This window comes from Elephas maximus, chromosome 20 (assembly GCF_024166365.1).
Source record: "Elephas maximus indicus isolate mEleMax1 chromosome 20, mEleMax1 primary haplotype, whole genome shotgun sequence".
Taxonomy (NCBI): domain Eukaryota; kingdom Metazoa; phylum Chordata; class Mammalia; order Proboscidea; family Elephantidae; genus Elephas; species Elephas maximus.
In genome coordinates, this window is record NC_064838.1 from 77,589,130 (window position 1) to 77,610,987 (window position 21,858).

The 21,858-nt window shown below is 37.1% G+C and overlaps 1 protein-coding gene across 1 annotated transcript; it reads right to left on the reverse strand.

The window, feature by feature from the left end:
* Positions 1 to 19,469: 19,469 nt before the first annotated feature.
* LOC126063733 (olfactory receptor 10AG1-like) lies at positions 19,470 to 20,372 on the reverse strand. The gene has a single exon (XM_049862127.1). It carries the CDS (start codon positions 20,361 to 20,363, stop codon positions 19,470 to 19,472), a length of 894 nt encoding a protein of 297 aa, XP_049718084.1. The 5' UTR covers positions 20,364 to 20,372.
* Positions 20,373 to 21,858: the final 1,486 nt, after the last annotated feature.

The window sequence follows — 21,858 nt, forward strand, 5'->3', positions numbered from 1 at the left end:
TGTCATTTTTTTTTTCCTTCATTTTATTTTGGTATAGTGTGTTTGGGCATGAAAAATGAATTTACTACAAGACTTTAAATGTCGAAACCCATTGATGTCAAGTCAATTCTGATTCATGAGACAGAGAAGAACCGCCACATAAGGTTTCCAAGAAGTGGCTGGTGAACATCTGGTAGGCAGCCGTAGCTCACCATAACTCTCAACCACCGTACCACCAGGGCTCAAAACACGAGAAATTTTCATCAAAGATTTAAAAAGTTACTTATGTGAAAATTCAATTTTTTAATTAAAAAAAATATATTGTACTTGTAGGTTTACAGAGCAAACTAGTTTCTCATTAAATAATTAATCCACATATTGTTTTGTGACAATGGTTGCCAACCCCAGAACATGTCCACACTCTCCCTTTCTCAACCTTACATTCCCCATTGCCATCTTTCTTCTCCTTTCCTGCCTTCTAGTCCTTCCCCCTGGCCTGGTGTGCCCATTTAGTCTCTTTTCCTTTTATGGCTGTCTAATCTTTTCCTGAAGGGTAAACCTCAGGAGGGGCTTATTATGGAGCTAAAGGGATTTCCAGGGAACATACTCCAGGGGTTTTTCTAGTCTCTGTCAGACCAGTAAGTCTGGTCTTTTTTTGTGAGTTAGAATTTGGCTCTACATTTTTCTCCAGCTCAGTCCAGGACCATCTATTGTGATCTCTGTCAGAGCACTCAGTGGTGGTAGCCAGGCACCTTCTAGTTGTCCTGGACTCAGTCTGGTGGAGGCTTTGGTAGTTGTTGTCCATTAGTCCTTTGGACTAATCTTTCCCTTGTGTCTTTGATTTTTTTCACTTTCTCTTGCTCCACATGGGGTGGGACCAGTGGTGTAGCTTAGGTGGCCACTCACAAGCTTTTAAGACCAGACACTGCTCACCAAAGTAGAGTATAAACCATTTTCTTTATAAACTATTATGCTAATTGAACTAGATGTTCCCCGAGACCATGGTTCTCACACCCCTCAACTAAGGAATTCGGTCCCTCAGGGAGTTTGGAGGTGTCTACCGAGCTTCTGCGACCTTGCCTTGGATATGTTGGCTGGCTTCTCCAGTATTGTATATTGTCTTACCCTTCTCCAAGTTACCACTTATCTATTGTTTACTTGGTGTTTTTCCATTCTCACCCATCCCCTCCATTATAACCATCAAAGGCTGTTCCTTTTTGTGTGTAAACCTTTTCATGAATTTGTATAGTAGTTGTCTCATACAATATTTGCCCTTATGTGATTGACTTATTTCACTTATCATAATGCCCCCCCAGATTCACCCATGTTCTGAGATGTTTCCCAGATTTATCATTGTTCTTCATCATTGCATAATATACCATTGTGTGTATGTACCATAGTTTGTTTATCCATTCCTCTGTCGATGAACACCTAGATTGATTTCATCTTTTTGCTATTGAGGGCAATGCTGCAGTGAACATGGGTGTACATATGTCTATTCATGTGATGGCTTGTATTTCTCTAGGATGTATTCCTAGGATTGGGATTGCTGGATCATATGGTATTTCTATTTTTAGTTCTTTAAGGAAGCTCCATATCGTTTTCCAAAATGGTTGTAACATTTTGCATCCCGACCAGCAGTGAGTAAAAGTTCTAATCCCTGAACCCTCTCCACTTGTTATATTCTGTTTGATTCATGCCAGTAATGTCAAGGTTAGATGGTTTCTCATTGTGGTTTTGATTTGCATTTCTCTAAGGGCTAGTGATCTCTAGCATTTCCTCGAGTCTCTGATAACTTCCTAAATTTCCTTGGTGAAGTGTCTGTTCATATACTTTGCCCATTTTTAAACTGGATTGTCTTTTTGTTGTAGAGGTGTTTGTTTTTCCTATACATTCTGGAGATTAGGCCTTTATCAGATTTGTCACAGCCAAAATTTTTTTCCATTCTGTAGGTTCTCTTTTTACTCTTTTGGTGAAATCTTTTGATGTGCATAAGTGTTTAATTTTTAGAAGACCCCTGTTATCTAGCTTATCTTCCGGTTTTTCTGTATTGTGAGTTATTGTTTGTATCCTGTTAATTCCATGTATTAGGGCCTATAGCATTGAGCCTATTTTTTTTCTTCTATGATTTTTATAGTTTTTGGTTTTATATTTAAGTCTTTGATTCGTTTTGAATTAGTTTTTGTGTATGGTGTAAGGCATGGGTCCTGTTTCATTTTTTTGCAGATGGACATCCATTTTTGCCAGAGCTATTTGTCTTTTCCCCATTTGATGGAACTTAGGCCTTTTTTGAAGATCCGGTGACCACAGGTGAATGGATTTACATCTGGCTGCTCAATTCTGTTTCATTGGTTAATATGTTTGTTGTTGTACCAGTACCAGGCTGTTCTGACTACCTTAGCTGTATAGTAGGTTCTGAGGTCAGGCAGTGCAAGCCCTCCTACTTTATTCTTCTTCTTCAATAGTGCTTTACTTATCTGGGGCCCCTTCCCTTTCCATATAAATTTAATGACTAGTTTTGCCGTTTTTTTTAAAGAATGCTGTTGGTATTTGGATCAACATTGCATCACATTTGTAGATTGCTTTGGGTAGAATTGACATTTCCACAATGTTAATTCTACCTATCCATGAGCATGGTATGTTTTTCCATTTACGTACATCTCTTTTGGTTTCTTGCAGTAGTGTTTTGTAGTTTTTTTTGTTTTTGTTTTCTATAGATCTTTTACATCCCTGGTTAAGTTTTTTTTTTTTTTGGGGGACTATCAGAAATAGTACTGTTTTCCTGATTTCCTTTTTTGTCATTCTCTTTATTGGCATATAGGAATCCAACTGATTTTTGTACATTTATCTTGTATCCTGATACTCTGCTGAAACTTTCTATTACTTCCAGTAGTTTTCTCCTGGAGTCTTTTGGGTTTTCTGTGTACTATATCATATCATCTGCAAATATGGACAGTTTTATTTCTTTGTTACCTGTTTCGATGCCCTTTATTTCTTTTTCTTGCCTTATTGCTCTAGTTAGGACTTCCAGCACAATGTTAACTAGGAATGGTGATAAAGGGCATTCTTGTCTTGTTCCTCTTCTCAAGAGGAACGCTTCTGCCTCTCTGCATTTGTATTGATGTTGGCTGTTGGTTTTGTATAGATGTTCTTTATTATTTTGAGGAATTTTCCTTCTATACCTGTTTTAATTGAGAGCTTTTTTTAAAAAAATCAGAAATGAGTGTTGGACTTTGTTAAATGCCTTTTCTGCATGGATTGATCGTGTGATTCTTTTATTTTATTTATGTGGTGCATTACGTTGATTGATTTTCTAATGTTGAACTATCCTTGCATACCTGGTATGAATCCCACTTGGTCGTGATGTATTATTTTTTTATATGATGCTGAATTCTATTGGCTACAATTTTGTTGGGAATTTTTTCATCTATATTCATGAGAGATATTAGTCTGTAATTTTCTTTTCTTTTTTGTGGTGTCTTTGCCTGGTTTTCGTATCAGGGTTATGCTGGCTTCATAGAAGAATTCGGCAGGATCCTTTACTATGTTCTGAAATAATTTGAGTAGTACTGGTGTAAGCTTTTCTCTGAGTGTATGTTATAATTCTCCAATGAAGTCATCTGGGCTAGGGCTTTTTTTTGTTGTTGTTGCAAGTTTTTTATTTTTACCTTTTCAATCTCTTCTCTTTTTATGAGTCTGTCCTTATTTTCAACTTCAATTTATGTTAGTTTGGGTATGTAGCATGTTTCTAGAGATTTGTCCATTTCCTAGGTTTTTAAAGTTGTTGGAGAATAGCTTTTCAAAGTACTCTGTTATGACCTGTTTTATTTCAGCTGGATCTATTGTATTCTCCTCCATTTCATTTCTTATTTGGGTTATTTGTGCCCTCTTCTGTTTGCCTTTTGTCAATTTGGCCAATAGTTTGTTGATTTTGTTGATCCTTTCAAAACACAATTTTTGGTTTTGTTGATTCTTTGTATTGTTTTTCTATTATCTAATTCATTTATTTCTGCTCTGATCTTTGTTATTTCCTTTCTTCTGGCGGTGGTGGTCTCCTTTTGCTGTTTTCTATTTGTTCAAGTTTTGTAGCTAATGTTTTGATTTTATCCCTTTCTTCTTTTTTGATGTGTGCATCTATTGCTATAAATTGACCTCTGAGCCCGGCCTTTGCTGTGCCCCAAAGGTTTTGCTGTGATGTTTTTTCATTCTTGTCTGATTCTAGGAATTTTTTATTCTATCTTTGATTTCTTCTATTACCCAGAGGTTTTTAAGCAGGGCATTATTCAGTTTCCATGTATTTGATTTTTTTTTCCCCCTTACTCTTCCTGTAATGAATGTCTACTTTATGGAATTGTGACCAGAGAATGTACTTTGTATTATCTTAATGTTTTAGATTTTGTTGAGTGTTGCTTTGTGACCTAAGATGTGGTCTATTCTGGATAACTTTCCATGTGTGATGGAAATGACTGTGTGCTTTGCTGCTGCTGGGTGAAGTGTTCTATATATGTGTAATAGGTCAAGTTGATTGATTTTGGCAATTAGATATTCTGTATCTTTGCAGAGTTTCTTTCTAGATGTTCTGTCTTTTAATATGAGTGGTATGTTGAAGTCTCCTATTATTATGGAATTGTCAATTTCTCTTTTCAGTGCTGTTAGAGTTTATTTTATTTATTCTTGAGCCCTGTCATTGGGTGCATAGATGTTTATTATGGTTGTGTCTTCATGATAGCTTCTCCCTTTAATCATTATATAATGTCCTTCTTTTTCTTTCTTGGTGGATTTTCTTTTAAAGTCCATATTATCTGAGATTAGTCTTACCACTCTTTGTCTGTTTTGGTTGTTGTTTGCTTGATTTTTTTCCCCCCATCCTTTGATTGGAATAAATGTATGTCTTTGTCTCTAAGGTGTGTCTCTTGTAGACAGCATATTGATGGGCCCTGTTGTTTTATCCATCCCGCCACTCTCTATCTCTTTATGGGTGAATTTAAGTTATTTTTCTTCAGTGTGATTATTGATAGGTTTGTTTATTGCTGTCGTTCTGTAGTGCTTCTTCTTTTTTGTGTGTGATGCTGACTTTTCCTTTGTTCCTCTTACTCTCTGTGCTGAATTCCTTTTGTTTGTGGATTTTTTTTTTCATTTCCTTCATTTTTGGAGATTTTGTGTTTACTGAGACTTTATGTTTTTCTTCTTTATTCTGATGAGTAGGGTTGTTAACTTTTTTTATTGTTACCTTTAAGTCTACCCCTATATTCCCAAGTTTGACGAGGCTGTAATCACTTAATATAGCCTTGACTTCCTCTCCATTTGAAAGTTCAATGCCTACACCATTTATTCCCTCTTTTGTTATTCTGATGTTGTTACCATTTACAGATTAACCTCTCTGATTCCCTGCTGTTAATCTTTCAGGTTTGTTTTATCCTTGAGAGTTCGTTACCTAGGTTGATATTCCATTCAGCACTTAGTTGAGTTCTTTATCCCTGTGTTTGACACTTAGGTTTCTAAGATTGATGTTTGTATCTGTTTTACTCAGTTTTTCAGATCTTTGCTGTGGAGGGCCAGCATGGTATTTCTGTCTATAGCACCATGTTGGCTCACTTACACTATGTGTCATTTTTGATGGCACTCTAATGACAACAGTTATTAGATAGCAGGTGCCAATGGAAACCTTAAAACTAACCTAAAAACATGGTGAGTTTGACTTATTTCTTAATCTGCATTGTTCACATTCCTAATGAGGGTAAACTTTATACATAATGCTCATTGTTCATTATCTTTCTCTCACAGGGGTAGTGTTGTACTTGAGTGGTAAGAGTGTGGAATCAGAACCTGATTACATAGATTTCACCACCCGCTAGCTGGGTCCTGACTCAAATGACTTAAAATCTCAACGTCACTTTCCTTATTTAAATTGTAGTTAATAAAAGGGTACCAATTCCATAAGGATTGAATGGATTTTTCACTAAGGAAACACATAAGAGTAGTGCCTGACAAGTAATAGTCATTTTGTATTTATTATTGTTCCTTTGTTGTTCAGACTTATACTGAATTTAGTGGTCATATTTGTTAACTTGTGTTCATTAAATGTTGAAACTCATTGTTTCGTGTGTATGATAAAAATATATGTAGTCCACCTGCCCTACCAAACACCCGGGTTATAAAATGATTCTTAATGTTTTATATTGTGTTTTAGTAGTATAGATGACATTTATATGTTATAAAATATCAGCAAATATAAAAACAAAGTTTTATATAAATATCAAATATGTTATATAATCAAAATAGTAGATATCAATATATCAAGAATGCAAATTCAAACTGTGCTTTCATGATTATAAAGATATTAACAATTACAAGATTATAAGAAATCTTAATGGTTTTAAGAAAGCTATATTTTTTCTAATAATTCGTGTTTAATTATTGTTTGCATTTAATCTACATGGAACTGATTTACATCTAAGGAATGTAGAGGGGTTCCACTGTTCTTTGGCCTTTGTAAAGTGTTTATACATCAGGCATTGAATAAACATTTTTCCCCTAAGGAGTTCTTATCTCTGCCTGTTTATTATTATCAATAATATGGTTTTAAAATATTATAGCTTATTTTAATTTATCTTAGCTTTCACCATGATTTATTTTTCAAAAACCTCTTGGCTATTTGGTCTTGCTTTGCTTTATATTCACTGAAACCTTTGAGGCCCAGATCTCAATGCGTCAGACATGCCTTTCCAGATCTCGAAAGTTTCCCACTTTTGACAGAGTGTTTACCACTTTTCTATGCTCCCTATTAAGAATCCTACCTCATAAACACCCAGTGAGTTTTCCTTTATTGACAGGCTTCTGCCTTATGCAGGTTCTGGCAGAGTTGCCAATCCATCTCTTTGAGGGTCTTCTTCTCCTTTGCTGACCCTCCACTTTACCAATCATGATATCCTTCTACAGGGACTGGTTCCTCCTCATAACATGTCCAAAGCTTGTAAGACAAACTCTTGACATCCTCACTTCTAAGGAGCATTCTGTCTGTAGTTTTTCCAAGACAGATTTGTTCATTCTTTGCCAATGCCATAATTTAAAAACATCGGCTCTTCTTCAGTCTTCCTTATTCATTGCCCAGCTTTCACAAGCCTATAAGGTGATTGAAAACACCATACCTTGAGTCAGTGCACCTTAGTCCTTAAAGTGACATATTTGCTTTTTTCACTTTAAAGAAGTCTTTTGCAGCAGAGTTGTTCAATGCAATGCTTTGTTTAATTTCTTTATTGCTGCTTCCATGAGTGTTGATTGTGAATCCAAGTAAAATGAAATCCTTGACAACTTCAATATTTTCTTAGTTTATCATAATTTGCTTATTGGTCCAGTTGTGAGGATTTTTGTTTTCTTTATGTTGAGGTGTAACCCATACTGCAGGCTGGAGTCTGTGATCTTCATCACTAAGTGCTTCAAGTCCTCTTCACATTCAGCAAGCAAAATTGTGCCATCTGCATATAGTAGGTTATTAATGAATCTTCTTCCAATCATGAAGCCCCATTCATCTTCACAGTGTCCAGCTTCTCAGATTATTTGCTCAGCATACAGATTGAATAAGTATGGTGAAAGGATACAACCCTAATGCACTCCTTTCTTGACTTTAAACCATGCAGTATGCCATTGTTCTGCTTGAATGACTACCTTTTGATCTATGTACAGGTTCCTTATGAGTTACAATCAACCCAGTGGCAGAGAATTTGGTGTCTTTTCCTGATAACCACTAAGGACACTCATCCATAGGTTATTTCCAGTATGTAAACAGGAGTATTGAATGCTTGATCTTTGGAATTCATTATGTAGGCATGGAAAACTGAGTGATTACTGGTCATAGATCCCAACATAAGAAGTGGGACTCAGTTTTTGTGTGACAAAGCTGGGAGGCTCTCTGTGTCTTTCCTGATGGGTTCCCTTGCATAGTCTCTCCCACAGTATCACCCACTGTGGGCAGGGAGCCAGCAGTTTCCCTCTTCATTGCCTGTTATGTGAAGTATTCTCTTCACCCTTCTGCCCATACAGTTCCTCCTGGCGCTAGTGTTCATCTGCCATGGGCCTCAGCAAAATGTAACAACAATCTCTTGCAGTGTCACAGCCTCCCTTCAAAGCCTCTCATTTGGTTTTCCCAGGAACTCTCATGGCCAATTTGTGCCACTTTAAAAATTTGGGGTACAGCTTCCTAAGATTAGCTTCCTTTCTGTGTTCCCTGTTTGGAGTGTTGCCCAGCCCTGTATAAAATGGCTGCAATGAGCAAGTGCTCCTGATGATAGCAGGTAAGTTATCCAAGCTCCTGTTCCATCCCTGCTCCTCCTCTCTCCTGCTTGTAGATCTACCCCTACTCTCCGATACCTCATCTGTCTTCTGGAGTTCTGAGAGCTCAGTCTGTGATTGTTTTTATTCATTATTCAGTGCGTTAGTTGCTGGGGGAGTAAATGGGAGCATCCATTCACGTCCCCATCTTGTTCCACCCCCTCCTACATTATATTTTAATTCAAAAAAGATGAAGCCAGAAAGTTTGGCATTTTCTCAATTTTGCAAAGCGTTAGATTTTTTGTCCTTAAAGTAGTATAAAGCTATTAGCTAGTTGTAAGGAGAAGTGAAATAAATTCTCTATGTTTTAAAAATCCCTATATATAATCTTGGATTAATAGCCTATCTCTATACCCTGTTGCCATTGAGTGGATTCTGACTCATAGCAACCGTAAAGGACAGAGTAGAACTGCCCCATAAGGTTTCCAAGGAGACCTGGTAGATTCAAACTGCCAACTTTTCAGTAAGCAGCCAAACTCTTAACCACTACACCACCAGGGTTTCCTAATAGCTTATACCAGAAAACCAAAACCCAAACCTAGTGCCATCAAGTCGATTCCAACTCATAGTGACCCTATATAGGAGGTTTAAAAATGAGACAAGTAGTTTCCTTTGGTGATAATTGCTTAAGACCAACTTATTGACAATTATTGCACAAAGGAAAAATAAATTAAAATTGGGTATATTTTGTAGATATTTACAGATATTTGCGAGAGGTCATATAATAACAAATAACTTTTGTACCTTCATTTATGCAACTGAGTAAATGTGGAAGTCATTTATTGATATGGACAAGATGGGAGGAATAGGTTTACAGGTGAAAGCAGGTCTGGTGGACTTGAACTGCTGACCTCTTGGTTAACAGCCACAGAACTTAACTACTACACTACCAGGGTTTCCCATCTAAAAGTACATTGTATTAATCTTGATTTTCACATCACTGTGTTTTGAATATAAGTCTTGAAGAAGTAAAGTGAACTTTTCCTCGATATGCAGCATTATTTTTCAACACTTAATTGAACTATATTACATTGTTATTCAAAAAAATGATGATGCATATAGACAGTAGCTAATATTTTATAAATTTTCCTCCTTAAGAATCTGATGATATTTTCATAACGCAAAGCTCAACTTTTCCATTACTTGAAATAAAACAAAGTTGTTCAGGGCAAGTAGAAAATTATGCTCTATACAATTTCCAAATCAGAAGAGTTAGTTGTGAGGATACAATAAAGACAGTTATGATAAGTGTTTGCAGTTCTTTTATTATCAAGCACAACTTAAAGTCAAACAATGATATCAGTATTAAGTCCCTAAATATAGACTTCTGCTTCTCCATCCTGACTGATACAGTGTTCAATGGGAAGTTTTTCAAATCTATTTTTCTGACCTACCTGACAGCAAGTCAATCAGAATGCATTATTTCTGTATTAAGTCAGAGATGATTGTAAAGTGTGCAAAAGACTGAAAATCATAGAATAGGCAGTGTTCAATTGATTTAAGAAGGAATCTGGATAGCACAAGTGTTTTGCAATCAGCTGCTATTGGAAAGGTTGGCAGATCAAACTCAGTGTCTTTGCTGAAGAAAGGCCTGGATATCTGCTTCTGTAAAGATTATCACCAATAAAAGCTTGTGGTGCACAGTCCTACGCTGTGACACATGAATTTGTCTTGAGTTGTGTTTTGACTCAATGACAGCTAACACCAACAATACCAACAATTGACTCAGACTACACTCAAAAAAAAGTAAACAATGTATATGAAATGTGTTTGGAAAAAAGGCATAAATGAACAAATACTAATCTGGATTATATTGAATGCAAAAATCAGTTTGGTGATGATTATTTAACTTACTAATTGTTTCCATGATATCTTTGTTCCTAAGGCTGTAGCTAGGGGAAAGTGTTAAGGAAATTCCTTAATCACAAATGTCATCATAATTACAGATATAATAATGTCATATGGTAAACTAAATCAATGGTAGGTGTACTCTTTGTTGTTGTTGAACCATCGAGTCAGTTCTGACTCTCAACGACACTGTGTACAATAGAACAACACATTGCTAGTCCTGGGCCATCCTTAAGGTTGTGTCATTTGCATAACACAGGCCATTAATTATTTTTCCTCCAATCCATGACATATTCTTCCTCATATATTACAGCTATATAGTTGTTATAGTTATACTTTTATAGTTGTTAGAGTTAGAGTTAGAGTTTTATAGTTAGTTATAGTTAGTTTTATAGTTTTATAGTTAGTTATAATTATAGTTTTATAGTTATTGTTATAGTTATACCTATACTTTTATACTTATAGTTATACTTATACTTTTAGTTTTATAGTTATAGTTGTAGTTATTGTTGTTATAGTTATAGTTAGTTATAGTTGTTATAGTAAGTTATAGTTATTGTTATAGTTTTATAAAAAACAAAAAAAAATTTTGTTTTTTATAAAACCATAACTATAGTTTTATAGTTACAGTCACAGTCACATTTATATTTCTATTTACATTTATAGTTATAATTACAATTATATTTAAGTATGCATATGTATATAAAAAAAAAAATTTTTTTTTTTTTCAGGCATATGTACACATACATACATTTATAGTCAAATATCATTTATAATTACCATTTATAATTAATAATATAGAATACAGATTTTATATATATATATACACACATATATACTTAACCACTGTGCCACTGGGGCTCTGATTAAATGTATATGTATATATATGTATTTATGTATATATTATTGGAGCCTTGGAGGCACAGTGGTTAAGAGCTAAGGTGCTAACCAAAAGGCCTGCAGTTCGAATCCACCAGCCACTCCTTGGAAACCCCATGGGGCAGTTCTACCCTGTCCTATAGAGTTGGTATGAGTTGAAATCAACTCGACAACAACAGGTTTCGGGTTTGTAAATATAGTCTAATAAAGTCATATAATGCAGTAAGTCATGGCTTAATATACTTCCTATCTTATCTGATTCTTGTTTCAAGTCTGAGTTTACAATTTTAAGTGATTTAAACACTTCAAAGAATGATTACCACATCCACCAAACAGTACAGTATTGTTCCGTGAAGTTTACATTTTGAATTATTTCTTATGTGTTTTCTAAAGGAGACTAGGTGGCTCAGTGGTTAAAAGCTTGGCAGCTAAACCAAAGGTTGGTGGTTTGAATCCACCAGCCACTCCTTGGAAACCCTATGGGGCAGCTCTAGCCTCTTATAGGGTTGCTACGAGTCAGGATTGACACAGCAGAAATGTGTTTGGTTTTAGTTTAGCTCTGTACAGAAAATCTTAAAGAGGTAACTTCAATGTGTTGAATGAGTAAAATGTCTAAAAACATAATTTCAACAGTATTTTCCAAAGGTTACTATATACAATACTCTTTACCAGCAGATATCTCTCTAAAAAAAAAAAAAGTAAACAATGATCACATAAGGGAGACATTCAACAAAAACGAAAGCTATGTAAAGGCAAATGATTTTTAGGGAAAAAGGTATTGTGAAATTAATAACTAGATATGAGAGACAACATTATTCAATAAACAGTCTGAAACCACGGTTAATTTGTTAGAGTGATAAACTAGTTCCCTATATATGAAATTTGTCAAAAAAATTAAATTCTTAATTGCAATGCAACCGTTGTGGATAGAACCCTGATATCAGAAAGTCTGATATAAAATGACAAGGTCAGGAATGAGTAAAGATAATTGATCTATGCTAAGGCAGGATATCAAATTAAAAGTTAATTTCTGGAGCCAAGATGGCGGACTAGGCAGATGCTACCTCGGATCCCTCTTACAACAAAGACACGGAAAAACAAGTGAATCGATCACATACATAACAATCTACAAACCCTGAACAACAAACACAGATTTAGAGACGGAGAACGAACTAATACGGGGAAGCAGCGATTGTTTCCAGAGCCTGGAGCCAGCGTACCAGTCAGGTACGGCACAAGCACAGACAGCTGCTCCACCCCCCTGAACTAACCCCGGGAGGGGGACCAGCCGGTTCAACGGGCGACATCGGACGCAGCCGGTAGGAGAAATCCCCGGGAGGCAGTGACTGGTCTTGGAGCAGAAAGAGCAGCGTCCGAGCCGGGGAACCGTCCCGCAGGGATTTGGACTGGACACAGGTACGGCATAAACACGGAGAGTTGCTCCACCCCCCTGAACTAACCCTGGGAAGGGGACCAGCCGGGTTGCACGGGCAGCTTGGGACTCAGCCAGTAGGAGAAGTCCCCGGGAGGCAGCGACTGGTATTGGAGTGGGGAGAACAGCGTCCCAGCCGGGACACTCGGTCACGGCACAAGCATTGGGGAGCTGCTCCACCCATCTGAACTAACCCCAGGAGGAGGCCCAATTGGTTCTCGGGGGCGGCACGGCCACGCGGCTGGAGGGACAAGAAGTCCCCGGGAGGCAGCGACTGATTTTGGAGTCGAGAGTGCACCGTCCCAGTAGGGGAGCCTTGACGCTGGGCGTGGGGCTGGAAGCGGAGGATCTGACCGAGGCTCCAATGGGCCAGACCCCCCGGGGGCAATCTCCACACAGCCAGCACACATAGACGACGCGCCCGCGGGAATCTCAGATATAATAGTCATTCCAAGCAAGACAAGCAAATCTGGCTATATTCTGAGGTGCTACTCTCCTATCTCTCTGTTCCCTCCACCACCCTCCCCAGGCGGCTTCATTAACATCTGAATAGCCTGAGCCAGAGGGAGAACTCTGATAGGGATCTGACTGCATTTTTTTTTTAGCGGATTTTCTGGAAAAACTACTTTCCCAGTGATGGCTCGGAGACAACAATCCATATCAAACCACTTAAAGAAGCAGACCGTGACAGCTTCTCCAACCCCCCAAACAAAAGAATCAAAATCTTTCCCAAATGAAGATACAATCTTGGAATTATCAGATACAGAATATAAAAAACTAATTTACAGAATGCTTAATGATATCACAAATTAAATTAGGATAACTGCAGAAAAAGCCAAGGAAAACACTGATAAAAGTGTTGAAGAACTCAAAAAGATTATTCAAGAACATACTGGAAAAATTAATAAGTTGCAAGAATCCATAGAGAGACAGCATGTAGAAATCCAAAAGATTAACAATAAAATAACAGAATTAGACAACGCACTAGGAAGTCAGAGGAGCAGACTCGAGCAATTAGAATGCAGACTGGGACATCTGGAGGACCAGGGAATCAACACCAACATAGCTGAAAAAAAATCAGATAAAAGAATTAAAAAAAATGAAGAAACCCTAAGAATTATGTGGGACTCTATCAAGAAGGATAACCTGCGGGTGATTGGAGTCCCAGAACAGGGAGGGGGGACAGAAAACACAGAGAAAATAGTTGAAGAACTCCTGACACAAAATTTCCCTGACATCATGAAAGACGAAAGGATATCTATCCAAGATGCTCATCGAACCCCATTTAAGATTGATCCAAAAAGAAAAACACCGAGACATATTATCATCAAACTCACCAAAACCAAAGATAAACAGAAAATTTTAAAAGCAGCCAGGGAGAAAAGAAAGGTTTCCTTCAAGGGAGAATCAATAAGAATATGTTGTGACTACTCAGCAGAAACCATGCAGGCAAGAAGGGAATGGGACGACATATACAGAACACTGAAGGAGAAAAACTGCCAGCCAAGGATCATATATCCAGCAAAACTCTCTCTGAAATATGAAGGCGAAATTAAGATATTTACAGACAAACACAAGTTTAGAGAATTTGCAAAAACCAAACCAAAGCTACAAGAAATACTAAAGGATATTGTTTGGTCAGAGAACCAATATTATCAGATATCAGCACAACACAAGGTCACAAAACAGAACGTCCTGATATCAATTCAAATAGGGAAATCACAAAAACAAACAAATTAAGATTAATTAAAAAAAAAATACACATAACAGGGAACCATGGAAGTCAATAGGTAAAAGATCACAATAATCAAAAAGAGAGACTAAATACAGGAGGCATTGAACTGCCATATGGAGAGTGATACAAGGCGATATAGAACAATACAAGTTAGGTTTTTACTTAGAAAAATAGGTGTAAATAATAAGGTAACCACAAAAAGGTATAACAACTCTATAACTCAAGATAAAAACCAAGAAAAACGTAACGACTCAACTAACATAAAGTCAAGCACTATGAAAATGAGGATCTCACAATTTACTAAGAAAAACGCCTCAGCACAAAAAAGTATGTGGAAAAATGAAATTGTCAACAACACACATGAAAAGGCATCAAAATGACAGCACTAAAAACTTATTTATCTATAATTACCCTGAATGTAAATGGACTAAATGCACCAATAAAGAGACAGAGAGTCACAGACTGGATAAAGAAACACGATCCATCTATATGCTGCCTACAAGAGACACACCTTAGACTTAGAGACACAAACAAACTAAAATTCAAAGGATGGAAAAAAGTATATCAAGCAAACAATAAGCAAAAAAGAAGAGGAGTAGCAATATTAATTTCTGACAAAATAGACTTTAGACTTCAATCCACCACAAAGGATAAAGAAGGACACTATATAATGATAAAAGGGACAATTGATCAGGAAGACATAACCATATTAAATATTTATGCACCTAATGACAGGGCTGCAAGATACATAAATCAAATTTTAACAGAATTGAAAAGCGAGATAGATACCTCCACAATTATAGTAGGAGACTTCAACACACCACTTTCGGAGAAGGACAGGACATCCAGTAAGAAGCTCCACAGAGACACGGAAGATCTAATTACAACAATCAACCAACTTGACCTCATTGACTTATACAGAACTCTTCACCCAACTGCTGCAAAATATACTTTTTTTTCTAGCGCACATGGAACATTCTCTAGAATAGACCACATATTAGGTCATAAAACAAACCTTTGCAGAGTCCAAAACATCGAAATATTACAAAGCATCTTCTCAGACCACAAGGCAGTAAAACTAGAGATCAATAACAGAAAAACTAGGGAAAAGAAATCAAATACTTGGAAAATGAACAATACCCTCCTGAAAAAAGACTGGGTTGTAGAAGACATCAAGGAGGGAATAAGGAAATTCATAGAAAGCAACGAGAATGAAAATACTTCCTATCAAAACCTCTGGGACACAGCAAAAGCAGTGCTCAGAGGCCAATTTATATCAATAAATGCACACATACAAAAAGAAGAAAGAGCCAAAATCAGAGAACTGTCCCTACAACTTGAACAAATAGAAAGTGAGCAACAAAAGAATCCATCAGGCACCAGAAGAAAACAAATAATAAAAATTAGAGCTGAACTAAATGAATTAGAGAACAGAAAAACAATTGAAAGAATTAACAAAGCCAAAAGCTGGTTCTTTGAAAAAATTAACAAAATTGATAAACCATTGGCTAGACTGACTAAAGAAATACAGGAAAGGAAACAAATAACCCGAATAAGAAATGAGAAGGACCACATCACAACAGAACCAAATGAAACTAAAAGAATCATTTCAGATTATTATGAAAAATTGTACTCTAACAAATTTGAAAACCTAGAAGAAATGGATGAATTCCTGGAAAAACACTACCTACCTAAACTAACACATTCAGAAGTAGAACAACTAAATAGACCCATAACAAAAAAAGAGATTGAAAAGGTAATTAAAAAACTCCCAACAAAAAAAAGCCCTGGCCCGGACGGCTTCACTGCAGAGTTCTACCAAACTTTCAGAGAAGAGTTAACACCACTACTACTAAAGGTATTCCAAAGCATAGAAAATGACGGAATACTACCCAACTCATTCTATGAAGCCACCATCTCCCTGATACCAAAACCAGGTAAAGACGTTACAAAAAAAGAAAATTATAGACCTATATCCCTCATGAACATTGATGCAAAAATCCTCAACAAAATTCTAGCCAATAGAATCCAACAACACATCAAAAAAATAATTCACCCTGATCAAGTGGGATTTATACCAGGGATGCAAGGCTGGTTTAATATCAGAAAAACCATTAATGTAATCCATCACATAAATAAAACAAAAGACAAAAACCACATGATCTTATCAATTGATGCAGAAAAGACATTTGACAAAGTCCAACACCCATTTATGATAAAAACTCTTACCAAAATAGGAATTGAAGGAAAATTCCTCAACATAATAAAGGGCATCTATGCAAAGCCAACAGCCAATATCACTCTAAATGGAGAGAACCTGAAAGCATTTCCCTTGTGAACGGGAACCAGACAAGGATGCCCTTTATCACCGCTCTTATTCAACATCGTGTTGGAAGTCTTAGCCAGGGCAATTAGGCTAGACAAAGAAATAAAAGGTATCCGGATTGGCAAGGAAGAAGGAAAGTTATGACTATTTGCAGATGACATGATTATATACACAGAAAACCCTAAGGAATCCTCCAGAAAACTACTGAAACTAATAGAAGAGTTTGGCAGAGTCTCAGGTTATAAAATAAACATACACAAATCACTTGGATTCCTCTACATCAACAAAAAGAACACCGAAGAGGAAATAACCAAATCAATACCATTCACAGTAGCCCCCAAGAAGATAAGATACTTAGGAATAAATCTTACCAAGGATGTAAAAGACCTATACAAAGAAAACTACAAAGCTCTACTACAAGAAATTCAAAAGGACATGCTTAAGTGGAAAAACATACCCTGCTCACGGATAGGAAGACTTAACATAGTAAAAATGTCTATTCTACCAAAAGCCATCTATACATTTAACGCACTTCCGATCCAAATTCCAATGTCATATTTTAAGGGGATAGAGAAACAAATCACCAATTTCATATGGAAGGGAAAGAAGCCCCGGATAAGCAAAGCACTACTGAAAAAGAAGAAGAAAGTGGGAGGCCTCACCTTACCTGACTTCAGAACCTATTATACAGCCACAGTAGTCAAAACAGCCTGGTATTGGTACAACAACAGACACATAGACCAATGGAACAGAACTGAGAACCCAGACATAGATCCATCCACGTATGAGCAGCTGATATTTGACAAAGGACCAGTGTCAATTAACTGGGGAAAAGATAGCCTTTTTAACAAATGGTGCTGGCATAACTGGATATCCATTTGCAAAAAAATGAAACAGGACCCATACCTCACACCATGCACAAAAACTAACTCCAAGTGGATCAAAGACCTAAACATAAAGACTAAAACGATAAAGATCATGGAAGAAAAAATAGGGACAACATTAGGAGCCCTAATACAAGGTATAAACAGAATACAAAACATTACCAAAAATGATGAAGAGAAACCCGATAACTGGGAGCTCCTAAAAATCAAACACCTATGCTCATCTAGAGACTTCTCCAAAAGAGTCAAAAGACCACCTACAGACTGGGAAAGAATTTTCAGCTATGACATCTCCGACCATCGCCTGATCTCTAAAATCTACATGATTCTGTCAAAACTCAACCACAAAAAGACAAACAACCCAATGAAGAAGTGGGCAAAGGATATGAACACACATTTCACTAAAGAAGATATTCAGGCAGCCAACAGATACATGAGAAAATGCTCTCGATCATTAGCCATTAGAGAAATGCAAATTAAAACTACTATGAGATTCCATCTCACACCAGCAAGGCTGGTATTAATCCAAAAATCACAAAATAATAAATGTTGGAGAGGCTGCGGAGAGATTGGAACTCTCATACACTGCTGGTGGGAATGTAAAATGGTACAACCACTTTGGAAATCTATCTGGCGTTATCTTAAGATATAGAACTACCATACAACCCAGAAATCCCACTCCTAGGAATATACCCTAGAGATACAAGAGCCTTCATACAAACAGATATATGCACACCCATGTTTATTGCAGCTCTGTTTACAATAGCAAAAAGCTGGAAGCAACCAAGGTGTCCATCAACGGATGAATGGGTAAATAAATTGTGGTATATTCACACAATGGAATACTACGCATCGATAAAGAACAGTGACGAATCTCTGAAACATTTCATAACATGGAGGAACCTGGAAGGCATTATGCTGAGCGAAATTAGTCAGAGGCAAAAGGACAAATATTGTATAAGACCACTATTATAAGATCTTGAGAAATAGTAAACCTGAGAAGAACACATACTTTTGTGGTTACGAGGGGGGGAGGGAGGGAGGGTGGGAGAGGGTTTTTTATTGATTAATCAGTAGATAAGAACTGCTTTAGGTGAAGGGAAAGACAACACTCAATACATGGAAGGTCACCTCAATTGGACTGGACCAAAAGCAAAGAAGTTTCCGGGATAAAATGAATGCTTCAAAGGTCAGCGGAGCAAGCGCGGGGGTCTGGGGAACATGGTTTGCGGGGACTTCTAAGTCAATTGGCAAAATAATTCTATTATGAAATCATTCTGCATCCCACTTTGAAATGTGGCGTCTGGGGTCTTAAATGCTAACAAGCGGCCATCTAAGATGCATCAATTGGTCTCAACCCACCTGGAGCAAAGGAAAATGAAGAACACCAAGGCCACACGACAACTAAGAGCCCAAGAGACAGAAAGGGCCACATGAACCAGAGACCTACATTATCCTGAGACCAGAAGAACTAGTTGGTGCCCGGCCACAATCGATGACTGCCCTGACAGGGAGCACAGCAGAGGACCCCTGAGGGAGCAGGAGATCAGTGGGATACAGACCCCAAATTCTCATAAAAAGACCAAACTTAATGGTCTGACTGAGACTGGAGGAATCCCGGCGGCCATGCTCCCCAGACCTTCTGTTGGCACAGGACAGGAGCCATCCCCGAAGACAACTCATCAGACATGAAAGGGACTGGTCAGCGGGTGGGAGAGAGACGCTGATGAAGAGTGAGCTAATTATATCAGGTGGACACTTGAGATTGTGTTGGTAACTCTTGTCTGGAGGTGGGATGGGAGGATAGAGAGAGAGGGAAGCAGGCAAAATTGTCAAGAAAGGAGAGACTGAAAGGGCTGACTCAAGAGGGGGAGAGCAAGTGGGAGTAGGGAGTGAGATGTATGTAAACTTATATGTGACAGACTGATTGGATTTGTAAACGTTCACTTGAAGCTTAATAAAAGTTATTAAAAAAAAAGTTAATTTCTGATTATAAAACATCAGAATTAAATTAGAAAGATGTAATAAGTTTAAATTAGTGGCTAATGTGACTACACATTAAGGTAGCAATTTTCTCAATGCCGCCATAACATCCTTATTTCTCAGAGTGTATATCATGGGGTTAAACATTGGAACAACAATGGTATAGAAAAGAGAGAGAAATCTGTCTCTTTCAGAAGAGTGTTTGGATTTGGGCTGAAAATATGTAGTGATTCCTGACCCAAAAAATAAAGTCACAACCATAAGATGAGATGAACAGGTGGAGAAGGCTTTGGCTCGACTTGTGGCTGATGGCAGCTTCAGGATGGTGGAGATGATTTTGCCGTAGGAGCCCAGTATCAACAGAAATGGAACAGTGACAAACAACACAACAATTATGTAGGCTGACATCTCATTCACAAAGGTGTCCCCACAGGCCAGCTTGAATACTTGGGGCATGTCACAGAAGAAGAGGTTGATTTGGTTAGATCCACAAAAAGGCAGAGAGAAAGTCTCATATGTTTGCCCTATCTGAATTGGGATTCCAGTGATCCAGGAGCCAACCACCAACTGGATACACACCCTGTGATTCATGACTAGAGGGTAGTGCAGAGGGTTACAAATGGCCACATAGCGATCATAGGCCATCACTGCCAGGAGCAAACACTCCGTACCTCCCAGTATAAGGAAAAAACACATTTGTGTAGCACATTCAAACAAAGAAATGTCTCTTTTCTGAGTCCAAAGGTTCATGAGCATTTTTGGAACAGTGATTGACACATAACAAATTTCCAAGAAGGAAAAATTTGCCAGGAAAAAATACATGGGAGTCTGGAGAGCCTTGTCAACACTTGTTATGAGAATGATCATGCCATTTCCCATCAAGATAATCACATAAGCAAAGAAACATATCCCAAAAAGAAACATTTGAAGATGAGGAATATCAGAGAATCCTAAAAGAAAAAATTCCATCAAGGATGTGAGATTTACGTCTGGTAGGTGTTTTTGGTGTTCCATCTGTGAAAATACTGAAATTAATTATCTTTTTGATCTGTTTTCCAATTCTACAGACTAGTGAGGTATGTAGTATTAGCATATACAATTTTTTACCCACAAGATAATTACAGCAGAATTCCTAGATCGGAGAGCAGTAAAGAATGTATGTGAAATTCATAATGGTGTTGTCAGGTGTCGTCAAGTCGGTTCTGACTCATAGTGACTTCATGTACCACAGAACGAAACACTGCCTGGCCCCGAGCCAGGCTCACAATTGTTGTTATGCTCGAGCCCATTAAATTCATGATAAACCTGGATATTCATGATATCTCATCATAATTATTATTTAGTACTAGGCTTGCGTCTGCATGGAAGTGATGGGCTCTCGATTTATGCATTTTCATTTTTTGTCTGTTTCCAGGCATAGCAAAGTGAATCTCTTTTACTTGTCATATTAACAAACAAAATCCTGTGACAGAGCCTTTACATGTCATACCTTTGCCTGGTGGTTTGTTCCCATTAAATTTGGAATTGGATTTTTCCATAATGCCTCAACTGTTCCACGAAGTCTTTTGCAAGTACAGTGTGTGCCTTCTCTTCCTTGTATAACTATAGCTCTTGCTCTTTGTGTGTGCACTTTGGTTTGAAACTGTATTCCAGTTTCATGTATTTACCAAAATAAAACAGGTATCAATTGATTAGGTATTATATTTCAAGATATTTCGTTTTCCGTGCATTTATGAGATTATTTCAGGAACTCTGCCTAGTTTATTTTTAAATGCCTTGCTATCTATCATTAGATATTCTCATAAAATTTATCATTTCAATGATATGTCTGAAATGAAGCACAGAGAAATCAAAATTGACAGTGTAAACTATTATAAAATACAAGTGTTATATCATTTCCAAAAAGACAAATAGCAGAGAATATTCAGTTTAATACAGACCATGTGAGCAACTATATTTTGATAGTGAGTTATAAGACATGCAGAGATTCAATACCTTTTCTAGGTATTGAGATCTAGGTGAATAACACAGGAACTAAAGAAAGAAGGCAAATAATTCCATCATAGCAGTAGATAGCATCTGGGAAAACAGAAAGGAGACTGGTTTTAGCTGAGTTACTGCTGTGTAGGTCAAGTGATTACCAAAACATTTTCTCCTTTATTTCTCAAATAAGTGTTAATGTTCTCATGCTATTTTTTAGATGAAGAAACACAAACTGAAAGAGTTTGCATACATGTTGCTACTTCACACGCATGCTGGAATTTCAACGCCCTCCTCATGTTCTTTTTCTAGTCCTAGGTTTGAATTAGGCTTCCAATGCTTATAGGTTTAGTTGACCTGGGCCATAATTTAAATATTTAAAATAATTCTTTAGATTAAAAAAAAAAAATCTATGGACCTAAATGTCTATCATAGAGTTGTGAGAACTAAGGAGAAGTTATAAAGAGCTTACCTAAAATTTATC